At 45.7% G+C, this 27,890-nt stretch overlaps 1 protein-coding gene across 1 annotated transcript; it reads left to right on the top strand.

Moving 5' to 3' along the window:
• On the top strand, positions 1-27,562 carry LOC147616094 (cytochrome b-c1 complex subunit 8-1, mitochondrial-like). Its single transcript, XM_086778732.1, has 2 exons — positions 1-271; positions 27,159-27,562. The coding sequence occupies exons 1-2, from the start codon at positions 102-104 to the stop codon at positions 27,205-27,207; spliced, it is 219 nt and encodes a 72-aa protein (XP_086634858.1). The 5' UTR covers positions 1-101; the 3' UTR covers positions 27,208-27,562.
• Positions 27,563-27,890: the final 328 nt, after the last annotated feature.

Raw genomic sequence — 27,890 nt, 5'->3', positions numbered from 1 at the left:
GGCCTTTTTATTATGTCCTACCGTCATTTTTCTAAGAGAACAAACCCTAACTCGAATTCAGCAGAGCCAGGGTCGGACGAGGCAGGGCAATTTTGTGGGCGATGGGGAAGGTACCTGTGCGTTTGAAGGAGGTGGTCTATACGCTATCCCCGAACCAGGTGCACGTGATGAGGGGCCTGTGGAAGGACATCCCGCACAAGGTCAACGAGAAGATCTCCAGCAGTTGGCTCAACGCCATCTTCCTCCTCACTCCTCTCGTCGGAACCTACTGGTCGGTCACCCCTTCTTCCCTTTCTCTCTGTTGATGTGCTTTTTTTATTTTCTTTCTAAGGTTTTCTCCTCCGTGGCGATCCACAGTTCAAATTAATCATACAATAGTTAAATCTTCTTTTTTAGAGATCCTAAGGTTTAAGTTCGGGTTTCTTCTGTCCGCGGCATCCTCAGTGAGAATTTTCGGGTTTCCAAAAAGAACAACGTTTGAAGTGTTCTTTTCAGTATTTTCTGTGCCTGGAGCAATCCACAGTGTAATTATTTGGTGCCTGATTTTAGGGTTTCCTGTAGCCCATAGTTGGATTTTTGAATGGTGGCTTATTGTTGGGGCCCTGCTTGTTAAGCATGAGGTGAAGCTGTCATAAGAATGGCAGGACCTTGTATTCTACCATTCCTTGACTTTATTACAACGTTTGGAGCAGATATCCAAGTGCTTCGTTATGATATCTTTGAAGTCTATGCTGAAACATCACAGGCTTTTGACAGAGTTCACCGTCGTACTGGCGGTCTTATTTGCCCTAGTAGTTCGTCATATTGCTCATCAATTTTACTTGAACAAAAGAAGGATGGTGACTGATCTTTTGGAGAAAGGTCTTATTTGACCTAGGAGTTCGTCATATTGGTCATCAATTTTACTTGAACAAAAGAAGGATGGTGACACCACATGAGAGAGAGAGTGTGTGTGATGCCATGTATCACATGTGTGCATATTATTGATCTCCTCCCTCTGCCTCCTCAACTACATCACCAATGATGGAGCCCGTGTCATCTCTGATTTATGAAAGCCAATGTATTTATCATGCGTGTACTCATGCTTCATCTTTGTTAGCAAACGCAAGTTTGCATTAACAAAGACGAGCTCATCTGCTTTCTTGCTCCCAAGGCAATTCCTCTTCTTTGAGTGTATGTGACCAAAGGTACTCTTTACAAGATGACGGTCGAGCAATGGCTTTCTCGATACTGAGGATTGATGACTGTCAAGAACCGGCTCTTTTCAGTTGCATGATGGATCATATTTTTCAAGAAAGTATGTTGGAAGATTCTTCCTTATACTCCTCTTGTCAAGGAGTAAAAGGGTTGAATGATGAGCATGCTTCAGGAACAGTGGAGATGTTGCTATATCAACACATGTTACTTTGAAAAACTAGCGTTAAGTGTGAGAAATTGGCTACTAGAGTCTGCATGAGAGGAGATCAACACTTATGATTATAGTAGGGGGAGAAGCCCAAGAGCACTATAGATGACTACATTGCTAGTTTGTAAAATAGGATTGTGCTGACGGTGAGGATAGCACCATTGCCGCTTGGAGTGTGTAAGAAGACATTATAATTCTTAGAGCTACCTATTGTAGTCGTCACTATGCAAGTGTTGAAAGCCCCTAGGGACATTATTGACAATGTCACCCTATTAGCCAAGATGCCAAATAAACGACTTTAAATGTTACGAGTCATTTTAGCCAATTTTGGGTTGATAGTCTATCAATTAGAAGCTCACATTAAAGATTGTTTTATGCTCTCTCTCTCTCTCTCTCTAAGATCCCACTTTAAGAGAAACAAAGTTCATAAGGTAAACCTTGGACCACTTAGGCTAATTAAATCTTATCCAATACTAATCTATTTTGCAAGTAGTAGTTCTTTTTTCAAGCCTAAAGAAAATTATAGGTCATCGCACATGGTTGAAAGTTGCATACTCACTTGATGTCTAGTCGACATTTTATTTTTAATAATTTATCTAAACCTCTCCGTTAAGGTAAGGAGCCTAATCAATTTTATCCTCTTCTCTCACTTCATACAGTTTGGAGTTAGTGTGTGTTTCCATGCCTTGTGTCGGTCCACCCAACTACAACACACCTTGAATTTGTTCTCTTAACTTATACCATGTGATAACTTACAGTTTGTCTATTCTTATTGTTGTGCGAGTGCGGCTGAGGAGGTGGCCAATCTTCAACTGTTGTGGGCTGAGAATGACACTAAACACATGGTTAGTGGGGCCTTATGTGGAGTTAGGGGGCCTGAGGATTAGTGTAGTAGCAATTGTGATTACTTGGGGAAAGGTTTACTAGTGTTATCCCATAAATTCTTGCTATTTATGAGTATGGCTATTTATAGGTTGATTGAGGCTATATAAGTGGGGTGAGTCTATTTGGTGGGCTACCGTATTGTTTGGTATCCTACTGATGTGGTTGGATGATGGGACGCCTATGCCTAGGCTTGGGACATGGTCCGTGGATGCATTAGCCCAAGGGGCTAGGGGATGGTTTGTGGACACGGACCTATGGTTGGGAGGTGAGCTATCATGTACTCCTATTTGGTACTAATCTTGTCGTTGGTGTTTAGGGAGATCTTATAGTTGGTATAAGAGAAAAGCCTAAACAAACATGGGAAGTAGAAAAAGCAAGGTTTGCATGTCTCATGCATGGTTGCAAGCATGTCGAGAATCATAGGTATTGTTCTTGTGGAATTGCTAGGGTTTTGATCTTGGTTGGAAAGGTATGATGCTTTTTGCAGTTTTCTGTCATGCATGCTTGCATTGTGTGGTCTTGAGTGTTGTGGAGAGAGAGAGAGAGAGAGAGAGAGAGAGAGAGGGTGGAGCTAGGGTATATGCAAAAAAGTATGCGTCCATGGTAATTTTACATGTTGGAAACCCTAGATGCAGAAAAAACCCTAAAAAGTATGCTCATGTTTGTGTACATATTTGCGGTAGGCCTGGATGTATTGAGTCAAACATGGGACTGCATGTAGGAGAAACGCATGACAGTTTATGTATCCAGGCTGCAGTCATGGTAAGCAGATGTAAGTTTCACCCTTGTGATAGGCGGGCACACACACATGAAGCAGCAGTCATACTGATGCTGCCTGGGCTGGACAACAGATGCGCAACAGCCCACACGTGCAACAGACCAGGCTATACTGTAAGGTTGCTGATGTGGCAGCCGTACTAGTCCTTGGCACATGCAAGCAGGGCAGGGCAGTGTGCTGTTCAGGGCAGCCAGATTCAGCAGGAGGGGGCAGCCACACATGGAAGGCTAAACGTGGGAAAAAGCACAAAATCTCCTGTTTTTGGCAAACATGGGACTGCATGTAGGAGAAACGCACGACAGCTTATGTATCCAGGCTGCAGTCATGTTAGGCAAGCATATGTTAGGCACACACACATGAAGCAGCAGTCATGCTGATGCTGCCTAGGCTGGACAACAGATGCGCAACAGCCCACACATGCAGCAGATCAAGCTATACTGTATGGCTTGCTGATGTGGCAGCCATACCAGTCCTTGGCACATGCAGGCAGGGCAGGGAAGTGTGCTGTTCAGGGCAGCCAGATTCGGCAGGAGGGGGCAGCGCACATGGCAGCCACACATGGAAGGCTAAACGTGGGAAAAAAAGCATCAAATTTCCTGTTTTTGGCAAAAGCATTTTTATTACAAGATTCATGTGCTTTTTTGGCAAAAGCATATGTGATCGGGCGTAATAATAAGATCTATGGGCTAAAACAGGAGGGGGTTGTAAGTGGGCGCTTGCCTGAGTGGCTCAGCTCATCATGGCCCACCCCAACCAAGAGGAGGTGGGTTTGAGCCTCGACACTATAGGGTTGTGTCAGCGTTGTAGCTTCTAGCTTGGCACATCCCCTCGAAAGGGGGATTTCAAAAAAAAAAAGGGGGAGGGGGTTTACTTTTAAAGCTGGGACACCTAAAAAGGATAGGTACGTTTTTGTGGGCACACATACGATGAGCTGTTTTTATAAAAGCACATCACGATTTTTTTATTTTGATTTAAAAAAAAGCTTCTCCGCTTTTTTGGAAAAATCATACACAACCTTTTTGGAAGTGTCTCCCAATGCACACAGTAAGGCAGGTTTCACTGTAGGGTTTCTCTTCCCGTTGTCCATTTTTCCCCCGGTCGGCAAGGGACGGGAGATATATAGGCAAGTCAGCTTGCGCTTTCTTGGGACTTGTGGGATGGGGGTTTATTTGATGTTTTCTAGTTCTTTTCTTCTACCTCATGGCAAGCCTAGTTGGATTATCTTTGTTGGTATCCTTAGATTAGAGAGCAAGCTATGGAGGCTGAAAGATATCCATGATATGAGTGTGGAAAAGAGAGATGAGGATTCAAGGAGAGACAGGGAGTTCAAGCCACAACAATGGTGGAGAGAGAGAGAGAGAGAGAGAGAGAGAGAGAGAGAGGTGAGAGACTGTAACCGGAGGGGGAACCGGATCAATAGGCAGACACATCAAATACCAAATAGAGCTTTGAAACACAGTAGAAGAAGCACAATAAAATAATGACACCTCACTGAGCCGAAACAGTCGGTCCCTCGTAGGAACTTCTCTATTCAAATAGAAACTTTTACAAGAAGCCAAGGTGCGGGTGCAATCTTGCATCGGATTTTCCACAAAGCATCGGCAAGACTCTTGCCCAGGTCTCAGCCTAGAGAAACAACACCAAAAGCTGTCAAGAACAGTCCCAAAACAGTCACATAATCTGTCCCAAACACGGCTAGAATAAAGAGAAGAAACCAACAGTTGTACGGCTAGCTTTGTACGGCCTCTTCTGTAGAAAATAAGCTGACGACAGCCAGTAGATAGCAGGCAGCGCTGGCCATCACAAAGAACACCTGCAACAGTCAACTGTACAGCCAGCGCTCAGAAAGAAGGAGAGAATCTGCATTGTATGGCCAGCGCTAGGAACCCACCATATGCATCTACTGTACAGCCAGTGCAGGGAGAAGAGAGGGAGAGAGCTGCGCATGCAGTGTACAGCCAATGCTGAAGAAAAAGAGAAAAAGCTGCTACCGATTAGGGGATGTGGGTGCCTAGTGATTAAAAAAAGCACCTTGCTTTGCTTTTATAAAGTCAATCAGCTCTACTTTTGGGTTGTGCTTTTCCTTTCTGCCAAAAGTGGCTGAGTATGCCCAAAACATTGAATAAGATCAGTGAAGGGACCAAATGGTGACATCTCCTTTGTCTCATCAAAAAGTTGTCCACAACTGTGTAAGCCTGATAGCATTGAAATACTCTTAAAGTATTGCATATATTTTGCCAATCTGTAGTATTTCATAATCTGGGCAGTAAAGCCATAAATCCAAATCCATGATCCAAAATCAAGTACGGGCATAAGCCATAAATTGAGATCCATGATCCAAGATCAAGTACGGGCATAAGAGCTAGTCGTATCGAAAAACAAACATTAGCAGTCAATGACTCTAATATTAACCAGACACATGCACAAGAGCCAACCTTATCGAAAAACAAACTTTAGCCATATCTCGAGTCAACAACTCTGATATTAACTAGACACAGGCACAAGAGCCAATCTTTTCAAAAAACAAACTTTAGCCATATCTTGACTCCTGAGTCAACAACTCTAATATTAACTAAACACAAGCACAAGAGCCAACTGTGTCCCAAATATTCATAAACGAGTCTTGATCTTTGATCAGTGTTTTGGGGCAAGCCCATATACAGAATAGAACCAAGGTGAGAACGGGGATTTTTGACAAAAGAAAGTTGAAGCATTCACTGGCATGGATTGACGTGAAAGATGGCTACACAGCATGAGCACCATGTGATTTTATTCATTAACTATGTGTTCACACGTCATTAATGACGGGCTAGAAATATTATTACTTTTTGGGCATGTATCCCTAGACAGAAGAGGCGCCTAGATGGTCAACTTTATAAAAGCAAGTCAAGGGCTATTTTTTTTATCATTAGGCGCCCACATCCCCTAATCGGCAGCAGCTTTTTCTCTTTTTCTCCTTGTGCTAGCCGTACACTGCAGGTGTAGCTCTCGCGCTCTCTTCTCCTTGCGTTGGCCGTACAACAGATGCATATGGTGGGTTCCTAGCGTTGGCCGTACAATGCAGATTCTCTCTTTATTTTTGTGTGCTGGCCGTACAGCTGATAGCAGGTGTTCTTTGTGATGGCCATATAGCAGCAGTGTTGCCCTCTTATGTACTAGTTGTCATCAGTGAGGTGTTGTTATTTTACTGTGGTTCTTCCGTTGTGTTTCAAAGCTCTATTTGGTATTTGATGTGTTTGTCAGATGTTTATTGTTTCGGGTCTCCCCTCTGGCTACATAGACCATAAGATAGATGTTACACAACTCAAATGATACTCATTGTTATAATGGAACCACCCAAGTACATGCTTTTATAGGCATCAAGCCTCATCTTTTGACCTAGAGCTTAATGAGGGCTATTCACACCCTAAGGGGGTGTTCACACCGATGGACACACTACTAGAGTCCGAAATACCCAACAAACCCTCTTTGGAGTGATGGAGGTAATGGTTGGATAGCCTTCAATAGTCCTTGTACTCGAACGCTAGCAAAGAAACAAGACATGGTCCCCACTTGGAACTTAGAGGTTGGTAAGCATAGCAAAAGGATAGTGAGCATGGCTTAAAGGGTTGAGAGGCTCAACAAGCATGGCTTAGAGGCTTAGCAAGCATGGTCTTTGCGAAAGACTCAAGAGCACTGGGTCGGGGGCGTTGGGCTCTGCATATATATATATATATATATAGAGAGAGAGAGAGAGAGAGAGAGAGAGAGAGAGAGAGAGAGAGAGAGAGATTGTCTGCAAAAGACTACAAGGGTCTATGAGACCAAAAATTACAATGAATCCATGAGTAAGTGAATCATGGAATAAAAACTGAAAATGTAACAAGAACTAAATTAAAACTGAGCTATCATTGTCAAAATTGTCAAAGAAAGGCCTGTGCTACACCTAGGCTCAACTATAAAAGTGCAATACATCCTCATAGATATACAATCTACGGGGGCAATAAGCGTGTGGCAGGGTCAAGTGTCGGAGTGGGTCGTTGACGAGGCAATAGGTTCCTTATTTGTAACTATGCAACTGGTTGTCTATGTCGACGGTTCGGGGTGGTGCACTCCGTATCGCTCTGTGGAAACCCCATCTCGCCTAGCAGCCTCCGCAGCCATACAACCTCACAAGCAGCACCACAAGCAGTCCGATACTCTGCCTCTGTCGAAGAAAGGGCAATAGTTGGCTGCTTCTTGCTGCTCCAAGAAACTGCTCCTGAGCCGAGGGTAAAAGTGTATCCTGAAGTAGATCTCCTCGTGTCTGGATCTCCTCCCCAATCTGAGTCACTCCAACCTTGGAGCTTGACTCCATTCCCTCCTGTGTAAAAGAGTCCCAGATCCTTCGTACTCTGCAGATACCGCAAGATCCGCAATCCTGCGTCCCAATGAGTCTTCAATGGCGTCTGCATAAAAGAGCTCAAAAGCCCCACGGAGAAGCTCAAGTCCAATCTGGTATTCAGCAACCAGATCAATGAACCAACCAACTTCCGGTACTGCGAGGCATCAACTGGCTCACAAGGATCTGTAACGGTTAACTTTGTGTTCGGGTCCATCGGCAAAGTAATAGGCTTGCAGTTCTCCATCCCAAAGGCCTCAAGCAACTCATGAACATACCGTTGCTGAGAGACGAAAAACCCCCTCTGGGTCTGCCAGATCTCCAATCCCAAGAAGTGGAGTAAGCCTAAGTCGGTCATCTCAAACTCCTTTGCCTTCGTCACTCCAATGTGCTCCACATGACCGCCGGTGAGAATGAGATCATCCACATAAAGGATGATCAGTGTGACCATGCCGCGTTCCCGAAAGAGATACAGGTTCGGATCTGCAACCGATCTCTGAAATCCAGTCCGAATAAAGAAGGAATCAATCTTCTGATTCCAAGCCCTGGGAGCCTGCTTAAGACCATACAAGGCCTTACGTAACCTGTAAACCATCCCTTCCGATCTTGGAACAATAAAGCCTGGAGGCTGCTCAACGTACACCTCCTCCTGCAGGTCACCATTAAGGAACGCAGATTTTACATCCATCTGGTACACGGGCCACCTCTGAGAAGAAGCAAGGGCTAGAACGGTCCGAATCGTGGTCATCCGCGCTGTCGGTGCAAAGGTGTTCTCGTAGTCGATGCCTGGCCGTTGAGCATAACCCTTAGCCACGAGCTTGGCTTTGTGTTTGTCCACCGACCCATCAGCCGCGTACTTGGTCTTAAAGACCCATTTGACACCAATGACTGACCGCTTCGACGGCCTCGGTACCAACTCCCAAGTGTTGTTCTTCTTGATGGCATCAAGTTCCACCTGCATGGCTTCCCTCAAGGGCTTCCTTTACGGAGGTGGGCTCTTTATCCCGTATGATACGAGACATAAGAGCATAGTTCACCTGAAGAAGCTCCGCCGTGTTGCTTTTATCTCGGACTCGATGTGATCTTCGAGGGCCGTCCTCTGTGGTCCACTCGGAGGGTAGCTCCGTGACACCTGACTCCCGAAGGGTGTCTAACAACCACCTAGGTACACGAACAGATCGTGGAGCCTCCTGTGGTTGCGGGGGCTCAACTCCAGCTGCGGGCTCAACCTCCTGTGATGACTGAGGTGGATCAATTGGAGTGGTAGACTGGGAATCATCATCAGACTCCTCTGGATCTCCAAGAAGTGGCGGCTCCTCGATAGTGGATGCTGGACATGCTCGTCAAAGACCACATCTCGGCTGACAACAATCTCGTTCCTCTTTGGATCATACAACCTGTATCCCTTGGAAAGAGAGTTATACCCCACAAATACCAGCTTGCGGGACTTGGAGTCAAGCTTCCCCCTCTGCTTCTTCGGAATATGTACATACGCGTCACTCCGAAAGACACGGAAGTGCGAGACATCGGGTTTCCTGCCAAAATATGCCTCAAATGGAGTCATATGGGGTACAGAAGTCGTCGGAGAGCGGTTAATGGTATGGACAGCTGTTGCCACAGCCTCACCCCAAAGTGGACGAGGAAGATCACGATGCTCCAGCATGGTCCTCGCCATCTCCACCACAGTCCTGTCCTCTGGAATGATGTCAGATGTGCTGTGTATCTGGTTTGCAACTGGATGCCAGGCCTCTGTAGGCATGTAGGTTTGCATGTAGAGATGGGGCCAGCCCATAGGGCTACCCCAGTGCAAGGATTTGCATTTTGCATTCTTAGTCTGGGCATGGGGGAGGTGTAGAACCACCCCCAAGGGGCCAGGAGGGCCCAAGATTTGCCCACCAGCCAAGGCATGGGCTGGAGGGGCTGTCGGCCAGCTATACTACTGCTGGACAGGTAGCCGACCAGGTCTAGTAACCTACCCACCTAGTCGGCCAGGTGTAGGGAGCTGTCCCACACCTTTGCGCAGCATGCCCAGCAGCCAGGATGCTGCCCCAGAAGCATGCGCAGGCTGGACAGCAGGGTGGCATAGTATTTAACATAGTGTGAAAACACTTTAATAATAAAATTCAGTCGTGGAGCTCCCTGAAGCTAGCCGACTGGATGATATGAGAAGTATAAAAGCCCAGCCAAGAATTCATTGTAGTCATCTCATAATTCACCAAGTGCTGTGTCCTTCTCCATCTCCCCCTTCTCTCTCTATTTTTCTGCACATCGTCTTTCAGTTTGTGCGTTAATTCCATCGCGAAAAGAGTGCTGTTTTCTGAGTTTTTGAAGTACCGATCCTTCTCCGAAGCCTCCGCATATTACAGTGGTATCAGAGCTCACTTCAAGGACAAAGATTCAGCAAAGAAAACCAGAAATTTTTTTTCGCTCGTGTGGTTGGTTTTTAGACGCCGGTGGACTACCCCTTTCGGAGTGACTCCTGTCCCTCGAAGGACGGTTGGTTTTTAGCCTCCGGAAGCCTCCGGAAGTCTCCCACACAGATAGTGGATGGTCAGATTGCGTTCCGGAAAGGAATTGCATTTTCCCGCTATGGCGAACTTCGGCGACGAGAGAGAACCAGAACCATGGGACCAGAGTGCACCAGGCAACCCAGCGAGGGCACCCGGCTTGAGTGTACAAGACATGTTCCAGCAGATGATGCGAGCAATCGCAGACCAGACAACCAAGTTGGATGGGCAGAAGGCGCGGATTTTGGCTCTGGAGGAGCGTTCTCGCTCGCCAGCGTCGCGTTTTCCATCTCCTCCTCCCTCTCCTTCCGTATCCCAGATACCAGATCCTCGTCAACAGGGACCCTCTCGCAGGGTCACAGCCGCAGCCAAGCTCCTTGCTTGAGATGCAGATGTGTGCATTGGAGATTCGACAGCGAGAAGACAACGCCATGCGACGAGTGGAACACGAGCGTTACCTCCGAGCTTTGGACGCCAGATTGACACCGGCGGCGCTCTCAAATCATTTTCCCGAGAAAATGAATTTCAGTAAGTACAATGGTAAACTCGATCCCACTACTCTGTATTCATGGTTACATCAATTTGAAGCTTACTTTGCCGCAGTTAGGAAATCAGATATTGACAAAGTGATCTTAGCCAGTTGGTACTTGGAAGGTGAGGCCATTCCTTGGTGGACTCAGTGGGCTCATGCCCACACCAGATCAGGTATGGCAGCTTATGGGTGGGACGAGTTCGTCCGTGACCTTAAGCAGCGGTTTTTACCGCCCCACTACCTAGAGCGACTCGAAGACGAGTTGAGGGGTGCGCGTCAGAATGCGCAACCAGTCCTTCAGTTTGCCAATAAAATTTCGACCTTGTGTCTGCAATTAGGCTTATCTGATACGGACAAGAAAGGGCAGTTTTTGTATGGCCTGGACACGCAAATCCAATGGGAGGTGCGTATGTTTAGACCAGCCACCTTTGAGGACGCACTCTCGCTTGCGCAGAGTGCAGAAATGAAACACAATGGTGGCAAGCCCAAGACTTCCCAGCCGGCTTCTCCCAAGGCTAACGCCTCGGGGGGCAAAAGCCAGAACAAGACGGGGTCTTCCCCAGGACAGAACCCGGGAGCCTCTGGCTCCAAGAACTCGAACAATGCGTCTAAGCTTACTCCAGACCAGAAAGCGGAGGCAGGCAAGACAGGTGGCAAGTTGAGTGCTGAGGAGCTTTCTCAGTACAGGAAGGAGGGTAGATGTTACTTTTGTCACACAAAAGGACATACTTCTCGGGATTGTCCGAAGAAGCCTCCAAAGGCCGCCGCCGCCTCCACAGCTTCCGTGGTGAGCACAGCTCCCACACAGACCCCAGCGGCTAGTGATAGGCTTGTGCTGCTTTTTCTGGAGCAACACATTGTAGCACTGGGTTTGCCAAATATCATAATTATGCGAGCCTTCAAGCTTCTTGATGTGAAGCAACGAAGAGCTCTCACCTGTGGTTGCCATAGCAATATGCAACCTGTCAATGCCTGGCTCCCTGCAAAATGTGCAAACATTGCACCAAAAGCACACAAAGTGCTCACAGTTGTTCTCCCAAGCTTTATCTCCCACTGCGGAAGCAAGAATGCAACTTTTCTCCCACTTTATGTGATGAAATCACCAAAATCTGGTTGCTGCAGATTTTGGACAGCACCTTAAATGTGCTCTGTTGCCCTTCCAAAGTACTGTACAGCAGTACCAAGTGCTCACCAATGATGTACCAAACCTGTACCGGCAAGTACAGCAGCTGAAATTGAACCTTTTGGTCACTCAAAACAGTGTACAGCCATGCCAAAACTTGCACAAAGCTGTGCCAAATCTGTACCAGCAGGTACAATAGCAATAAATGCTCTCCTGGCTGTCCAAAAGAGTGAAAATCAGACTTTTACAGTCCTGTACACTGCATACAACAGTCCCGAACAGAAATTGGGCAAAAGCCCCTTGACTGCAAGCTGATTTTTTGAGGATTCAAGGCATAAATGTCTTGCCTGCTGCTTTGCCAAGCTCAACAAGCATACGAACTTGAAAAGCCCCTTGATTTAAGATCAATTTTTGATCATACATGGTACATTGACGCACACGAAGGCATCCAGAGTGTTCACGATGCTTCCCCCTGGCCACATATACATCCAATACATGAAACCCCCTTGATTTACAGGCACATTGAGTGCTTGACAGGCATCAACACATTGCCCAAAGCATCAATTGCGAGTGCCTGCATGCAAATCAACCAAATCGGCACAAAAGCCCCTTGATTTGCACTGCAATTTGCTGCAATTTTGCCCAAATGTGCAATTTCTCACATCACACAGCATGTATGAGTGCTTAATTGCACAATTACATCAAAAGCCCCAAATTTCGACATTCAATTTCCTGCAAATTGATCCTGATTGTGACCAATTTCCTGCAAATTGATCCTGATTGTGACCAATGTCACCCAATTTTGCCAATTTTGCTCAAAAATTGAGCAATTCGGCACCTGTACCTTTGTACCTGCTCAATTGATGATTGTACCTGCTCAATTGCAAGTCCCCAAAAAAAAATTGAAGCAAGATACCTTGTAATTTCTGATTTTTTTGTTGCAGGAAAGGGCGTGTTGAATTTGGTGCTGCTGCAGAAATCTGATGCTCTGTTGCAGAAGAGGGTGATGAAGTTGCTGTAGAGAAGGGGCTGCACACGAGTTGGGGAGACCAAAAGGGGCTGGACACGTGTTCGGGACAGTCGCCTGCTAGGAGACGCCAACTTTCCCACGACAACACAACTAGCCGCTTGTATCGCCTATTTGTTGGCTACGCGGCCAGTTGACGGGCAAAATTGGGAGTTGTGCGCGCTGGCCTAGTATTCGATGGACATTCGCTATGCTGCCTTCGCCGTCTCCGCCTCTTCGCTCGCCTAGTAGCCTTCGCTTCACGCCCAGCAGTCAGTGATTACGCCTTCGCCTACTATTCGGCTGTGGTAGCCTTCGCTTCACGCCCAGCAGCCAGTCGACGCCTGGCTGGACCTGAAAAGCTGGGCAGCGCTGGTTGCTGCCTGTTGGGCAGCGTAGGCTACCTGCTGCGCTGCCTGCCTAGCTGGTTGCTGCCTGTTGGGCAGCGTAGGCTACCTGCTGCGCTGCCTGCCTAGCTGGTCGCTTCTCCTCTTTACACACAGGCTGCGCCCAACACACGAGCGCTGTAGACTAATGAGGGTGACAGCCAGCTGATAGCAGTCACAGGGTACAACTTGCACAGGGTACGACCAGCAGAATGACCATGGCTCCAGTTGAAGGCTCTAATACTAGTTGTGTGAGAGAGAGAATTAGGGTTTAGAGATTCATGTGGGAGACATACACAGAGAAGCAAGGGAGAGAGAGAGAGAGAGAGAGAGAGTTGTGGGGATAAGTCAACTCATAATGATATGAGTGTGTGACTCCCCTATCACACATGTATATTGCACTAGTACACATAGTGCACTTAGTACATTAAAAGTACTAAGTGTACTATGTACTATGACTTATGGGCTTGTACACACTATAAGGGTGGGCATAATGCCTTTACCCCAACATTACGGCCTTTCGACCGTTGGCCAGTTAAGGCCTCTGAACCTCCACCGTGAGGCGGGTTCGTGAAAAAATCCTCCTGGTCCAAGACCATTGGCACAAGCTTCTCCCAAGTAATGGTGCTGAGCCTGCCACTCGTGATCAACGAGGAATAGAAAGCGGAATACTGACCAGGCAAGTGGGAAAGTAACGTGATGGCCATATCTTCGGATGATATCTCTTTCCCAGCTTGAAGGACTTCTTGCTGAAGGGCCTGCAGCTTGTTAATGTGTTCCCGCATCGTCGAGGACTTTGCAGGGTTCATAACCCGCATCTGCACTTCCAAGGAAATCCGCTTCATGGGTGACACCCTGTTGTACAAAGAAGCCAAGTGCTCCCATATGCCTCTCGCCAGCGTCATGTGCTTCACATGGTTGATCACCTGTGGTGTGCAATTGAGGAATATAAATGACCGGACCTTGGCGTTGACACGGTCCCACATATGTGCATGTGCCTCTCGGTCCTTCCTCGTCGATAATAACTCCCCTTCCTCAGCTTCCGGCCGTGGCACCCCTATGATAATAAAATCAGCAAGATCATATGACTCCAAAACTGACTCCATCATGACCTTCCAGATGCCGTAATTGGACCCGTCCAACTGACGATCCACTGGGAACGTGGGGAGAGTCGGAATCTTCACGTGCTTCTCAGCCATCTCGAGTAAATCTGCCATCTCGGAGAGTAACCTGAAAGGGTGGGTGGGTGAGAAAAATCTGAAAATCAGAAAATATGCAAGTGGCTGTCCAGCCCCTTTGCCCGCCTTCCTCTTGCACCTTCTCTTCCCGTTCAGCCTGGAACAGTCCACCGATCAGCAACCTGTTGCTCCCCCTCTTGCTCAGAAAAACGCCCAAGATCTCCTAGAGCCTAGGGCTCTGATACCATGTCAGAATATGCAGCGGAAATGACAACCAAACTTGGGTAGACAAGAGCAAGTAGACTGCAGAAAATAATCAGCACAAGAAACACAGAGAGATAGGTGTGTAAACTCTTCTCTATACACAAGATCCCGAAAAACTGAATGAGAAAGTGGTGGGGGCTGAGGGGCAATATATACATCTCCATGTGAGCAGTTGGCCAGCTCCAGAAGGTGCCCACGACTGTGAAAAATGCCCACGACTGCTGAAAATAGCAGTCGGCCAGCTACAGATGCCTACGCCTAGTCAGAACAGGTCGGCCAGCAGCCCAGATGCACACAACTGAGGAAAGTCCAGTCGGCCAGCATTGGGATGCTCCTGGCATCACCTGGCAGCCCTCCAGCCACTAGGAAAAAATGGGAAAAATATGGAAAAAATACGGGGAGTGTGGAAAAATGATATACGGGCGGGCACACCCACAACAGAGGCCCTGGTGTATACAAATAGACAGGAGATGACTTCTAGCAAGAGCTCCCTCTTGATGCCTTTAGCATCACAAAAGTCCTGAAACTGTTTGGACATATACTCTTCACCATTGTCGGAACGCAAAGCCTTCAGTGTTTTGCCAGTTTGATTCTCAACATGAGCAACAAACTTTTGAAACACTGAGAATGTATCACTCTTCAAATGAAGAGGATAGACCCACACCTTGCGTGTGGCATCATCAATAAAAGACACAAAGTATTTTGCCCCTCCCAAAGAAAGCTGAGGCATCTCACATACATCTGTATGCACAAGCTCTAACTGAGCATCTTTCTGTCCAAGAGCTTTCTTGTGGGGGCACTGCAGTTGCCTGCCATATATACAATGCTCACAAAACTGAAAACTTGAAAACTTTAGAGAAGGCAAGTAACCCAAACGAGACAATTGCTCCATTCCCTTGACACTCATGTGTCCCAACCGGCTATGCCACATAGAGATTTCCGGCAGCTCGGTTGCATTTACATTAGCATGGTGACAAACACCTGCATGCACGAAGTAAAGAGTGTCCACCTTAGAGCCTCTGGCAACAACCAGTGAGTCCTTACTAATTTTTCACTTTCCACGACCAAATGTGGTAACATAATCAGCATCATCAAGCTGTCCAATAGAAAGCAGGTTCTTCTTGATCTCAGGCACATGCCTGACATCATGGAGCATAAGCTGTGAGCCATCTGAAAACACAAGCCTCACATCACCTCTGCCAAGAATCTTGCATGCATGGTTATCACCCAAATAAACCACTCCTTCATTGCCAGCAGTATACCTGACAAACAAGTCTCTGCAACCTGTGACATGAAAGGAGGCACCTGAATCAATGATCCATGAGTGACCACCTGTAAGAAGTTAATGGGCATCAAGTGAAGACGTAAATAGGACCTCATCCTCACTGTCACCTGCATGTGACACATTGATTTCTTCAATGTGTCACCTGCATGTGACACATTGATTTCTTCAATCTTGACTCCACTTTTGCCCTTTGGCTTTACATCTTTGGCTTCATCCTTGTCTTTGTCTTTGCCTTTTCCCTTTTCTTTTTGATCATTTTTCCATTTGTAGCATTGCTTTTTAATGTGCCCCTTCTTGCCACAATAATGGCATTCCAAATCCATTTTGGAGCGAGACTTGCTCCTTCCCCTTTCTTGGCTTTTTCCCCTTTGGTGGGATCTCCCATGTGCATTCATTGCATTGGACTTTCCAACAGAGTTGTTTTTCCTATTCATCTCTTCTTGAAGAAGAGCACCCTCAACATCTGCATATGACAGCATAGCATGCGAATTGCTAGTGGCTGTCCTGAATGTGTCCCAACTCTCTGGCAAAGTGCATAACAAAAAAGTGGCTTTGAACTCATCGTCCATTGCCAACTTTTGATTGATGACCTGGCTGACAATACCATTAAACTCATTTAGATGGGCTGTCATAGACGCCCCTTCCTTCATCTGAAGACCTATGAGTTTCTTCAACCAATGCACTTTGCTTGAGGCACTTGCTGCTGGGCATACAAGTCCTGCAATCTCTGCCACATTCCCCAAGCTGTCTTCTCTTCACGAATGCTGAAAAGTAAAGAGTCTGACATAGACAACATGATAGTAGATCTTGCCAGCTCATCCATATCTTCCTACTCTTCAGCAGTAAGAGAAGCGGGCTTTACACCCCTTTCTTTGATAGGCTTGTGCTGCTTCTTCTAGAGCAACACATTATAGCACTAGGTTTGCCAAATATCATAGTTATGTGAGTCTTCAAGCTTCTTGATGTGAAGCAATGAAGAGCTCTCACCTGTGGTTTTAAAGAGCCCCATAGACCTCAACCTTCCCCTAATGCTTGTCTACGTTTTAGCCATCACTCTGAAACTTTGAAAATGAGAAAAAACTTCACTCTTCTCTTTCATGAAATATACCCACACTTTCCTTGTGTGGTCACATCAATGAATGTCACATGATACCTGCAGCCACCCATGGATGTAGTTTTTGCAAAACCCCATACAAATGAATGCACAACATTCAGTACATTCTTGCTCACATTTCTATCATGTGGAAATACATACTTTGTTTACTTTCCAAATTGGCATGCTTCACATACTTTCTTTATACTATGAACCTTAAACTTAGGCAACCCTGTCACAATTTCTTTAGCCTGCATAGACTTCATTCTTTGCACATTTACATGCCCAGTTCTCTTATGCCAAATGTATGCATCTACAACAATTCTTGATCCATTTGCAAACATTGCAACACTCAGTTTAGGCATATTGTCAATATGCAACCTGTCAATGCCTGACTCCCTGCAAAATGTGCAAACACTGCACCAAAAGCACACAAAGTGCTCACAGTTATTCTCCCAAGCTTTATCTCCCACTGTGGAAGCAAGAATGCAACTTTTCTCCTACTGTATGTGATGAAATCACTAAAATCTGGTTGCTGCAGATTTAGGACAGCACCTTAAATGTGCTCTGTTGCCCTTCCAAAGTACTGTACAGCAGTACCAAGTACTCTCTTGTGATGTACCAAACCTGTACCGGCAAGTACAGCAGCTGAAATTGAACCTTTTCTTCACTCAAATCAGTGTACAGCCATGCCAAAACTTGCACAAAGCTGTGCCAAATCTGTACCAACAGGTACAATAGCAATAAATGCTCTCCTGGCTGTCCAAATGAGCGAAAATCAGACTTTTACAGTCCCGAACACTGCATACAACAGTTCCGAACAGAAATTGGGCAAAAGCCCCTTGACTGCAAGCTGATTTCTGAGGATTCAAGGCATAAATGTCTTGCCTGCTGCTTTGCCAAGCTCAACAAGCATACGAACTTGAAAAGCCCCTTGATTTAAGATCAATTGCTGATCATACATGGTACATTGACGCACATGAAGGCATCCAGAGTCTTCGCGATGCTTCCCCCAGGCTACATATACATTCAATACATGAATGCCCCTTGATTTACAGGCACATTGAGTGCTTGTAAGGCATCAACACATTGCCCAAAGCATCAAATGCGATTGCCTGCATGCCAATCAATCCAATCGGCACAAAAGCCCTTTGATTTGCACTGGAATTTGTTGCAATTCTGCCCGAATGTGCAATTTCTCACATCATACAGCATGTATGACTGCTTAATTGCACAATTACATCAAAAGCCCCAAATTTCGACATCCAATTTCCTGCAAATTAATCCTGATTGTGACTAATGTCAACCAATTTTGCCAATTTTGCTCAGAAATTGAGCAATTCGGCACCTGGACCTGCTTAAATAATGATTGTACCTGCTCAATTGCAAATCCCCAAAAAAAAAATTGAGGCAAATACCTTGTAATTTCTGATTTTTCTTTTTGTTGCAGGAAAGGGTGCAGAAAGGGGGACTCCTCAGGCGTGAGTATCCTCAAAGAGAGCAGCCCAAGACATGGGCACAGAGAGATGCTGCTTCACGGCCTGCCAAGACAGTGCTGGACTTTGGACAGCATAAGGGTTAATAAGAACCAGTCGTACAGAGAGAGTCGGAGCAGCGGACTGTTGGAGAAGTAGTAGCTTCAGCGATTATGCAATGCGACGGGCTCCACCTTTGTTACGTTTTGTGGCCAGTGCTATACGCGATGGGCTGAGCGCCACCGCCAGCTTAAGGTGGCCACTCTTCGCGGCAGTACAAGCGGGCTACGAGGCGCCGACGTAGGGGGGCAGGGTAGGGCGCAGTCAGCAGAAACGCCAGCACAGCCTCCGCCTAATGGTTCGCTCGCAACACTCCAACGCCTAATGGTTGCCACCGTCTTCGCCACCTCCGCCTAGTAGTGAGTTGAACGCCCAACGCCACGTTGCAGCGTACGGTGACCTCCTTGTGCAGAATACCCACTTTCTCCTTCGCGCTACCCTGTAGCCCGCGTGAGTGCTTTGCTCACGCACCATAGCTACTCCTGCTGGATTCGCTACCTCAGCTTCTGCAGGTTACTACAGTGCTGAAACGAAAGCTACAATCATCAATTCAGCCTGTATAGTTTTGCAGCTACTCTACCCAACAGATGCGACTGAAATTCAGTCCTCAATTGCTCTTGCCTTTGCCTGTGCTCTGATACCAGTTGAATGGGAGAATTAGGGTTAGAGTAATTCATGTGTGGGAGACATACACAAAGAGAACAAGGGGGAGAGAGAGAGAGTTGTGGGGATAAGTCAACTCATCAATAGCATGAGTGTGACTCCCCTATCACACATGTATATTGCACTAGTACACATAGTGCACTTAGTACATTAAAAGTACTAAGTGTACTATGTACTATAACTTATGGGCTTGTACACACTATAAGGGTGGGCATAGTGCCTTTACCCCAACAGTTGATGCCCTAAGGAAGCAAGTGCAAAGCCTCCAAGAAGACAATTTTGATTTGACTAAACAGGGGTCTGAGCTTGATTTTGCCATACAGAGCTTGAAAGAGGACTTCAGGCAGCAGGAGGACAAGCTGAAAGAAGCGGTGGAGCGTGCGGAAAGCCTGGAGAAGAGAATGTCAAAAGTGATGCAGGTGCACAAGTATTCACTCCAGAGTCTCGAAGAGCAGCAGCACAAAGACTGCGTCGAGCTGCAGAAGGCTAAAGCCTGGCTAGGGGTACTTGAAGCCGATGAACCAACTGACGTCTATGAAATAGACATGGCAAAACGGAGGAGATGCATAAAGCGAATGTGAAAGAGACATGGCAAAACGGAGGAGATGCATAAAGTGATGCTCAAAGCTTTCTGCCTCTAGCCTGCAAATCCTTTTTAGCTTTCTCTTCCTAGACTCCTCATCCCGATGGTGGAGCAGACCTGAACTATCAAATCCCCACGGATCCCCTTGTGATCGATCTTGATTCGAAACTCGAATCCTGCAAACAAACGAACAACAAACAACAAAGGGGGTGCAGGCCTGACTCACCTCCCAACCATGACAGCCGTGGGCAAGCCCACAGTCTTGGCTGTCCCCATCGAGCCACGAGCTGAGCTAACTAGGATGACGTACTGACCAATCTCCTCCTCGCGACGTCCCATACCGCCACGAAGTTGCCCTCGCGGGGCTCGAGATTGCTGTCGGCCTCGGCTGCATAAAGCAGGTGCACGTCTGCACTAGATCCAGGCTCCAAGACCATAGAGCTCTCACAAACTCGCGAGATTCTCACAAACTTGAGCAATTCGTTGTGCTCATACTCCTGGTCATGGGTGCCCTTCTGCTTATCTTCAAGCTCCCGGCTGATAATTGCTCCAACTGAAGCACTCGGGTTTGAAGAACTAGGGGTAGCCGCTAGGATCTGTGTGGGAGCTGAGCTCACCACAGAAGCTCTGGAGGCAACGGCGGCGGGCTTTGGAATAACTAACCTTGGCCACCCTTTTATAGACTCTTGGCCGGTCATCGGGCATCCACACTTGGCCGCCCGCCCGCCCGTCCATACTTGGGTGCCCGCCCATTAGTATTTCCCTAACTCAGCTCGTCAATCAGCCTGCCTAGTTCCAAGCTTCCCCAAGCCTCGAAACTAGTTTTGCATACGTATAGCACATGGTAGATACGCACTGTGCACATGACATACTCCCCTTCCTCTAAGAGCTCACTCTTGAGCTCACTAAAAAGCCAGGGTAATCTCTCTGAAGAGTAGTCAATGTCTCCCATGTAGCGTCCTCCTCAACACGATCCTTCCACTTGATCTTGTATTCTGTGATAAGCGTATTACGCAATCTTCGTTCACGAAATCCAAGAATCTTTTCAGGTTCGTGCGGAACAAATGTCATGTCCTGGACATCTATGATTTCTTGAGGAGTAACTAACTGATCTGCTCCACCCAGTACTTCCTTAAGTCTACTGACATGAAATACAGGATGAACTTTCACATGAGAAGGCAAATCCAATTCATATGCAACTGAACCAATCCGTCGTGTAACACGAAATGGTCCACAGTATCTAGGGGATAATTTCGGAGATCGACCTGTCCGTAAAGTCTCGGAATCTTTCGGAACTCGCAAATACACCATCGTTCCTTCAAAGAACTCTCTAGGTAAACGATGTCTATTAGAATAAAACCTGTCTCGGTCTTGAGCACTTCTAATAGATTCCTTTGCAACTTGTAATATTTCCTGCATATCTTGCAAAAAATTATGTGCTGCATCATGCTGAAGTCCTGAGAATCCTACTGTAACAGGTGATCTAGGTTGAAAACCATACATAAAAGCATGAAAGGACTAAATCCTGTACTCGTATGCTTAGTACTGTTATATGTAAATTCTAACATAGGAAGATAATCCTCCCATGAACTCTGTCTTTTGGATACATATGCTCGAAGCATATCCTCCAAAATTTGATTCACTCTTTCAGTCTGGCCATCAGATTGAGGATGATCAGAGGAACTCAAATTCAAAGTTGTTTCCAACTTCTCAAAAACAAGTTTCCAAAAATCACTCGTAAACTTAGAGTCCCTATCACTGACTATGTCTTGCGGGGTAACCCGTACAGTCTAAACAATTGCTCGATAAACTGTCGAGCTAATTGCGTAGTTGTAATAGTCTTCCGGGTCGGTAAAAATCTAGTCATTTTTGTCAAGCGATCTACCACAACCCAAATAGAATCGTGGCCTTGATGTGTTCTTGGCAATCCGGTAATAAAATCCATGGAAATACTTTTCCATTTATTACCTGGGATTTGCAAAGGATGCAACAATCTAGCCTGTCGAAAGCGTTCAGCTTTATTTGCCTGACAAATCCGACACTTGAGAACATAATCTTCTACATACCCTTTCATCTTTGGGCAATAAAAAGTGTGTTTCACTAATGATAGTGTCATGTGTACCCCAAGGTGTCCAGTAGAAGGGGCGTCGTGACACTCCTTAAGAATCATAGACCTAATGTCCGAGATCTGTGGTACACAAATTTTGTCATTACGGAATAGCAAACCATTCCGAATCATCCACCACTGGCCTCCTGCAGCCTGAATAGTAGACTGCTCAGTCACCGAGTCTTGGTCAATCAATGAGCTCCCGTCCTGGATCTTCTGCCAAAATGGACCAAAATAACTATCAGCCCTGCAAAGCCCTCTCAATGACTGAAATAAGTCAGTAGAAATCTCGGTGAACGACAAAGTATTCACCTCTCTAATTCGACTAAGCGCATCTGCAATACTATTCATGGACCCTTTCCGATAACGGATCTCAAAATCAAAATCTTGCATTAACTCTGTCCAACAAGCTTTCCTTCCTCTCAAATCATCCGCATCACACACATACTTGATTGACTGATGATCAGTCAATACCACAAACTTGGAGCCATATAAATAATGTCTCCAAACCTTGAGAGCATGAATCACAGCATAAAGCTCCTTCTCAAGGGTTGGCCAACGAGATTGAGTGTCGACTAGCTTTTTACTTTCAAAAGCAACCGGTCTACCATCTTGAAATAAAGTAGCCCCGAATAGCATAGTCACTGGCATCAGTTTCAAGAACATAAGGCTGACTAGGATCAGGCAATGCTAAGATAGGTGCTTCCTTGACTTTATCTTTCAAAAGTCGGAAGGCCATATCCAAATCGTTATTCCAAGTGATAGGCTGATTTGACTTACGTCCACGACCTTTCAATAAGTCGGTCATCGATAGTGTGAGCTGAGAGTACTCCCGTACAGATTTCCGAATAAAAACAACAAAATCGAGAAAAGAACGAAGTTGTTTCACTGTTCGTGGTATAGGCTAGTCCAGAACCTTCTGAACTCGGTCATAGTCAATGCTCAATCCATCTCTAGTGATCTTGTGTCCCAAGTAAATGATGTCGGTCATAAAGAACTCACATTTACTTAACTTAGCATATAGTCGATTCTATCTTAAAATAGATAAGACAATCGTGAGGTGTCTGACATGATTCTCAAGAGTACGACTATAAATCAAAATATCATCCAGGAACACCACCACAAATTTTCCCAAATGTTCACGAAAAAGATCGTTCATCATTTGCTGGAAAGTGGCTGGAGCATTGGTTAATCCAAAAGGTAATACGAGAAACTCGTAATGGCCATACCTAGTCCGAAAGGTGGTTCTTTCGACATGCCTTTCATGAATACGTATCTGGTGATAGCCAGTACGTAAATCTATCTTCGTGAAATATTTCGCTCTTGCTAACTGGTCAATCAGGTCATCTGATCTAGAGAGAGGATAACGGTTCTTAATGGTTAGCTTGTTTAATCTCTTGTAATCTATACACATTCTCCAAGTATTGTCCTTCTTTCTCCTAAGCAACACAGGTGCACCCCAAGGTGATTTACTTGGACGGATCTGGCCCATCCTCAAATAATCTTCGAGTTGTTTAGCCAACTCATCTTCCTCAGCTTGGCTCATCCTATAAGGTGGAATACTCACAGGATGAGCACCAGGGATCAAGTCAATACGATGATCTACTGCCCGTTCAGGTAGTAAACCCGATGGTAGTTCCTTAGGAAATACATCTTGAAACGAATCAAGTATCTTCTGTAATTCTTTGCTTTCAAACACACTTAATTCATTTACATCCATGGAAGGGATGAGAAAAGAAGAAAGTGGAATCAATACATAATGGAAAGCGGTATACAAAGAAGAATCCATCATATTTCCAAAATCAATTGTATTTACAAGAGGTCCCTGAGAGGGATGAATACAATCACCTAAAATACTATACTTGGTGTCCCTATGCTGAAAAGAAAAAATATGACTAGACGAATCTATCTGGACATCAAGAGTCTTAAACCACTCAATCCCTTATAACAAGTCTACATTTTCCAGATGCATAACATAGCATTCCAGAGTGTCTTTGTAGTCCTGAATCTGGATTGGAAACATCTCCACCTTGCGATCCCAAACTTGCCTTCCCGCAGTTAGACGTACCTCATAGGTATGGTCGATGAGTGTCGTATCAACACTCAATTTTTGCACAAGTTTGTAGCTAACAAAGTTATGCGAACTGCCAGGGTCTAAAAGAATGTGAATCTTATGGCCCTTCACTTCTCCATAAACTCAGAGAAGATCATGCATGTCAAATACCTTAGAATTGAACAGACAATCAGAACAAGTACTAGGGCGAGAAAGTACAATAATTGACTTACCTATCAAAGACAACTGGTTAGCTGCCTTTGGCTTGGGTCTTGCGTTTGACTTGGTACCCTTTTGCTTCGGGCACTCGTTACGCATGTGTCCTTTTTCTTCGCAGATAAAACAACGTCCTTCCTTCTTGAGCTTTAAAGCCCTAAGGAGTCGTTTCTACTTGGCTGGTGTCGAACTTGAATTCTTCGAAGGTTGGTCCGAAGACTTTCCCTCTGTCGTGTTAGCCATAGGTGCGGAGAACTTTCTTTTATGCTTGTTCCCCTGCTCGGTAACGGGTTTCGACTTGGAAGAGACCATCGTATCATCATAGATACAAGCTGAATGAATGGCCTCGTCCAATGTTTTACATTTGTTATTTTTAACCTGTAAACGGTACGAGTTTGGTAAACCAGCTAAGAAAAACCCCAAAAGAGTAGTGGGATCCATCTTTGTAGCTTTCATCTGCAAGTCACGAAACTTCTGGAGGTAGACCTCATAAGTGAGGTGCTGCGCCCAAGCGCCCAAGACTGGGTAGGCAGGCGGCTTGCGCAGCCAGCTCAGGCAACGCAGGAGTGCCTACGCCAGGCGGCCAGGCCTGCGTAGCCAGCCAGGTAGCGCCCAGACCAAGACTGCGCAGCCAGCCCAGGCGGCGCCTAGGCCAAGCGAGCGCCCAGCCCAGCCCACGCACGGCAGGCTACGCTACCACAGGCCACATGTGGATTGGCGCAAGGAAAGCATAGGCTGATGTAGGTGATGGCAGCACGTTCGGCAGTGCAGCAGTCGACGTCAGCATGCGCCGGCAGCTCACCGACGGGTGAATCCAGGAGGAGAAAAAAAAACTAAGGAAAGCTTACGTTTTTTTTAGCTTTCGTTTTTTTTTTTGGAGTTTAAAATTTTTAAGTTTTAAAAGAAGCCTCCTCCAAGGTTTCCAAGGTGTTTATTTTTTTTAAGACAATAGAATATATATATATATATATATATATATATATATATATATATATATATATATATATATATATATATATATATATTCAAGAAAAAAAAACACAAAAGCAAAGCAAAAGCTAAGCCTAGCTTTTGGAGATTTTTTGGCTTTTGGGAAACCTTTATAAACCCACTCAAGTGGGCTTCTTGCCACACATCTCTCAAGTTTTCAAGCTCTCAAGCTCTCAAGTTTGCTCGCACTTTTATTGTGCAAAGATCGCATTTTCTCTCCACATACCCTCTTCACGATGTCAACCCAAGAATCGGAGTTGGAGCCCCTCGTGGAACGCGAAGGCTTGCCGGCTAGGGAAGGTACCGATGCCGATCTTTTTGACGATTTTGTGTCAAAATCAGATTTCCAAGAGTGCAAAGTAGCTCTCGAAGCTTCTTCGACGGAACGTCAAGCACAAATCGCAGCCCAGATGTAAGATTTGCAGAACTCCATCGCTCTATTGACTACTACCCTCTCTACTTTCTCGGGTATGGATACCTTGGCTTTAGCTTTAGGCCCCAACATTACTCCGAAACCCTTCGGGGGCGAGCAAAAGCAGCGAACCAAGGAGATCGTGGACACGTGGCTACATAAGTGGCAAGTTCACTTTCAGTTTCATCCATATGATGATGGAAAGAAGTTACATTTAGCAGCAGGTTTCCTGTCCGGCAAAGCTTTGCTTTGGTGGAAGAAACTCAATCCTAAGCCAGGCTCCAAGACCATAGAGCTCTCACAAACTCGCAAGATTCTCTATAATATAATAACTAACCTTGGCCACCCTTTTATAGGCTCTTGGCCGGTCATCGAGCGTCCACACTTGGCCGCCCGTCCGTCCATACTTGGGTGCCCGCCCGTTAGTATTTCCCTAACTTAGCTCGTCAATCAGCTTGCCTAGTTCCAAGCTTCCCCAAGCCTCGAAACTAGTCTTGCATGCGTATAGCACAGTGTAGATACGCACTGTGCACATGACATGAACCACCCCAGCAACCTTGGCACTAGTGGGTCCGACTCCGGAACAGTGCAGGAGCAGTTTGTAAATGGCTCCAATGGACCTATGCAATCAGCCTGCCTAGTTCCAAGCTTCCCCAAGCCTCGAAACTAGTCTTGCATGCGTATAGCACACTGTAGATACGCAGTGTGCACATGACATGAACCACCCCAGCAACCTTGGCACTAGTGGGTCCGACTCCGGAACAGTGCAGGAGCAGTTTGTAAATGGCTCCAATGGACCTATGCAGGCGATTGCCGAGAAAGAGATTGCAGAACTAAAGGAACAGTGGGCGATGGTGGAGGCATGATTAATCAAAGCTAAGGACAAGCAACCATTAGAGACAGCAAAAGAGTGATTGGAAACCATTCCTGAGCTCGAGCAGGAGAACAAAGAACAAATAAAGGGAGTGGCTGGACGAACCCTAAGAGCAGCGCATAAAGTTTGGAGGCAGAATAAGTTGGTCCGGATCTGGACCAGTCTGTCAGAAAAATAGACCTCCTGTCTGGCAGAGATGCCACGAAAGATCACCGACATGGAGACATAAGTGCAAAGGCTTCCAGATAAACTCAAGGAACAGAACAAGATCTTCCTGCAGGCAATGTAAGCAAAGGATGGTATGTGTGCTGATTTCCACAAACGGGTGAAAGGAGAGAATAAGTTGCTGAAGCAACAGCAGGAGGAGAACAATCAGAAAATTCTATGATAGCTTAAAAAAGTCAAATTCAACTCAAACCTTTGCTTGAGGGTATGCCACAGAAGCATCATAATCAATAAAAGAAATTATGGGTCATCAACCCTTCTAGAGCAAAAATGTCTACACACACCTTAACACTTAAAAGAAAACAACCGGCCAACATTTGCCTGCAGAGCAGAAGGCTCAGTGAGCAGTTTAACGGTGTCTGCACACCATCTTGACTAAGCTCTGCTTGAGCTGCATTGGAGTCAGTTTCTTTGCATTGCATATTTTCATGCCTTAAACTTGTTTGATTGTTTTAGAACCCCGACCTTATCAGACTTGGTGAGAGAGAGAGAGAGAGAGAGAGAGAGAGAGAGAGAGAGAGAGAGATTTTCATGCCTTAAAACTTGTTTGATTGTTTTAGAACCCCAATCTTATCGGACTTGGTGAGAGAGAGAGAGAGGGAGATCGGTTTCTCTCCTAGGTTTTTACTTTCCCTTGTTTTATTGTGTTGATCAGTCTATAGCCTAACAAAGTGAGTTTGATTTTGGTGGCTGTGCAGGTATTGTGAAAATTTTAAGGAGAAAGAAAAACTCGCTCATCGCTACTGAATAATCTGTGCATGCAGCAATGAAGATATAAATAGTACCAAGTTTTGTTTTCTCTGAACCAGTGTCTGCCTGTATACTCGAAATTCTATGTTTTTGAAAAAATGTGACTAGTACTTAAGCTTCATGGCAATCCATTTGCCATGGATCTTTAAAATCAGCAAGTTTTTAATTTCATGCTGAATCGTAATATATTTGGCCCATCTGAAAAGCAATCGTCTCATCGATTGCCTCCTGAAGACAATAGCTCTGGGTTATGATGATAGTGATTGTGTGGCATTTGCGGTTATCATGGGACAGATCAGCTTCATGGCAATCTATTTGCCATGGATCTTTAAAATCAGTAAGTTTTTAATTTCATGCTGAATCGTAATATATTTGGCCCATCTGAAAAGCAATCGTCTCATCGATTGCCACCTGAAGACAATAGCTCTGGGTCATGATGATAGTGATTGTGTGGGATTTGCGGTTATCATGGGACAGATCAATGTGAGCTGTTCTGGACTGTGTCATGTTTATCCTTACATCTAGGTCGTATCATCCCTTTTTTGAAATATGTTGGATGTGAGCTTTGTGCTTAGCTAAGTTGCATTGTGAAGCACTTTTGGAATTGTGATATTCAAAGGGAGTTTGCTAAGTTTTGATCGCTCACATGTTTGTACACTAAAAGCTTGGACAAAACTCCA

The sequence above is a fragment of the Cibotium barometz genome, chromosome 39, assembly GCF_041138505.1.
Source record: "Cibotium barometz isolate CiBa-2024 chromosome 39, ASM4113850v1, whole genome shotgun sequence".
Classification (NCBI taxonomy): domain Eukaryota; kingdom Viridiplantae; phylum Streptophyta; class Polypodiopsida; order Cyatheales; family Cibotiaceae; genus Cibotium; species Cibotium barometz.
This window is presented reverse-complemented; position numbering and strand designations above follow the sequence as displayed.

Coding starts and splice junctions, on each gene's coding strand:
- LOC147616094 (XM_086778732.1), top strand. CDS start 102: ATGGGGAAGGTACCTGTGCGTTTGAAGGAGGTGGTCTATACGCTATCC. Junction 272..27,158: donor CCTCTCGTCGGAACCTACTG/GTCGGTCACCCC, acceptor GTGGCTGTGCAG/GTATTGTGAAAATTTTAAGG.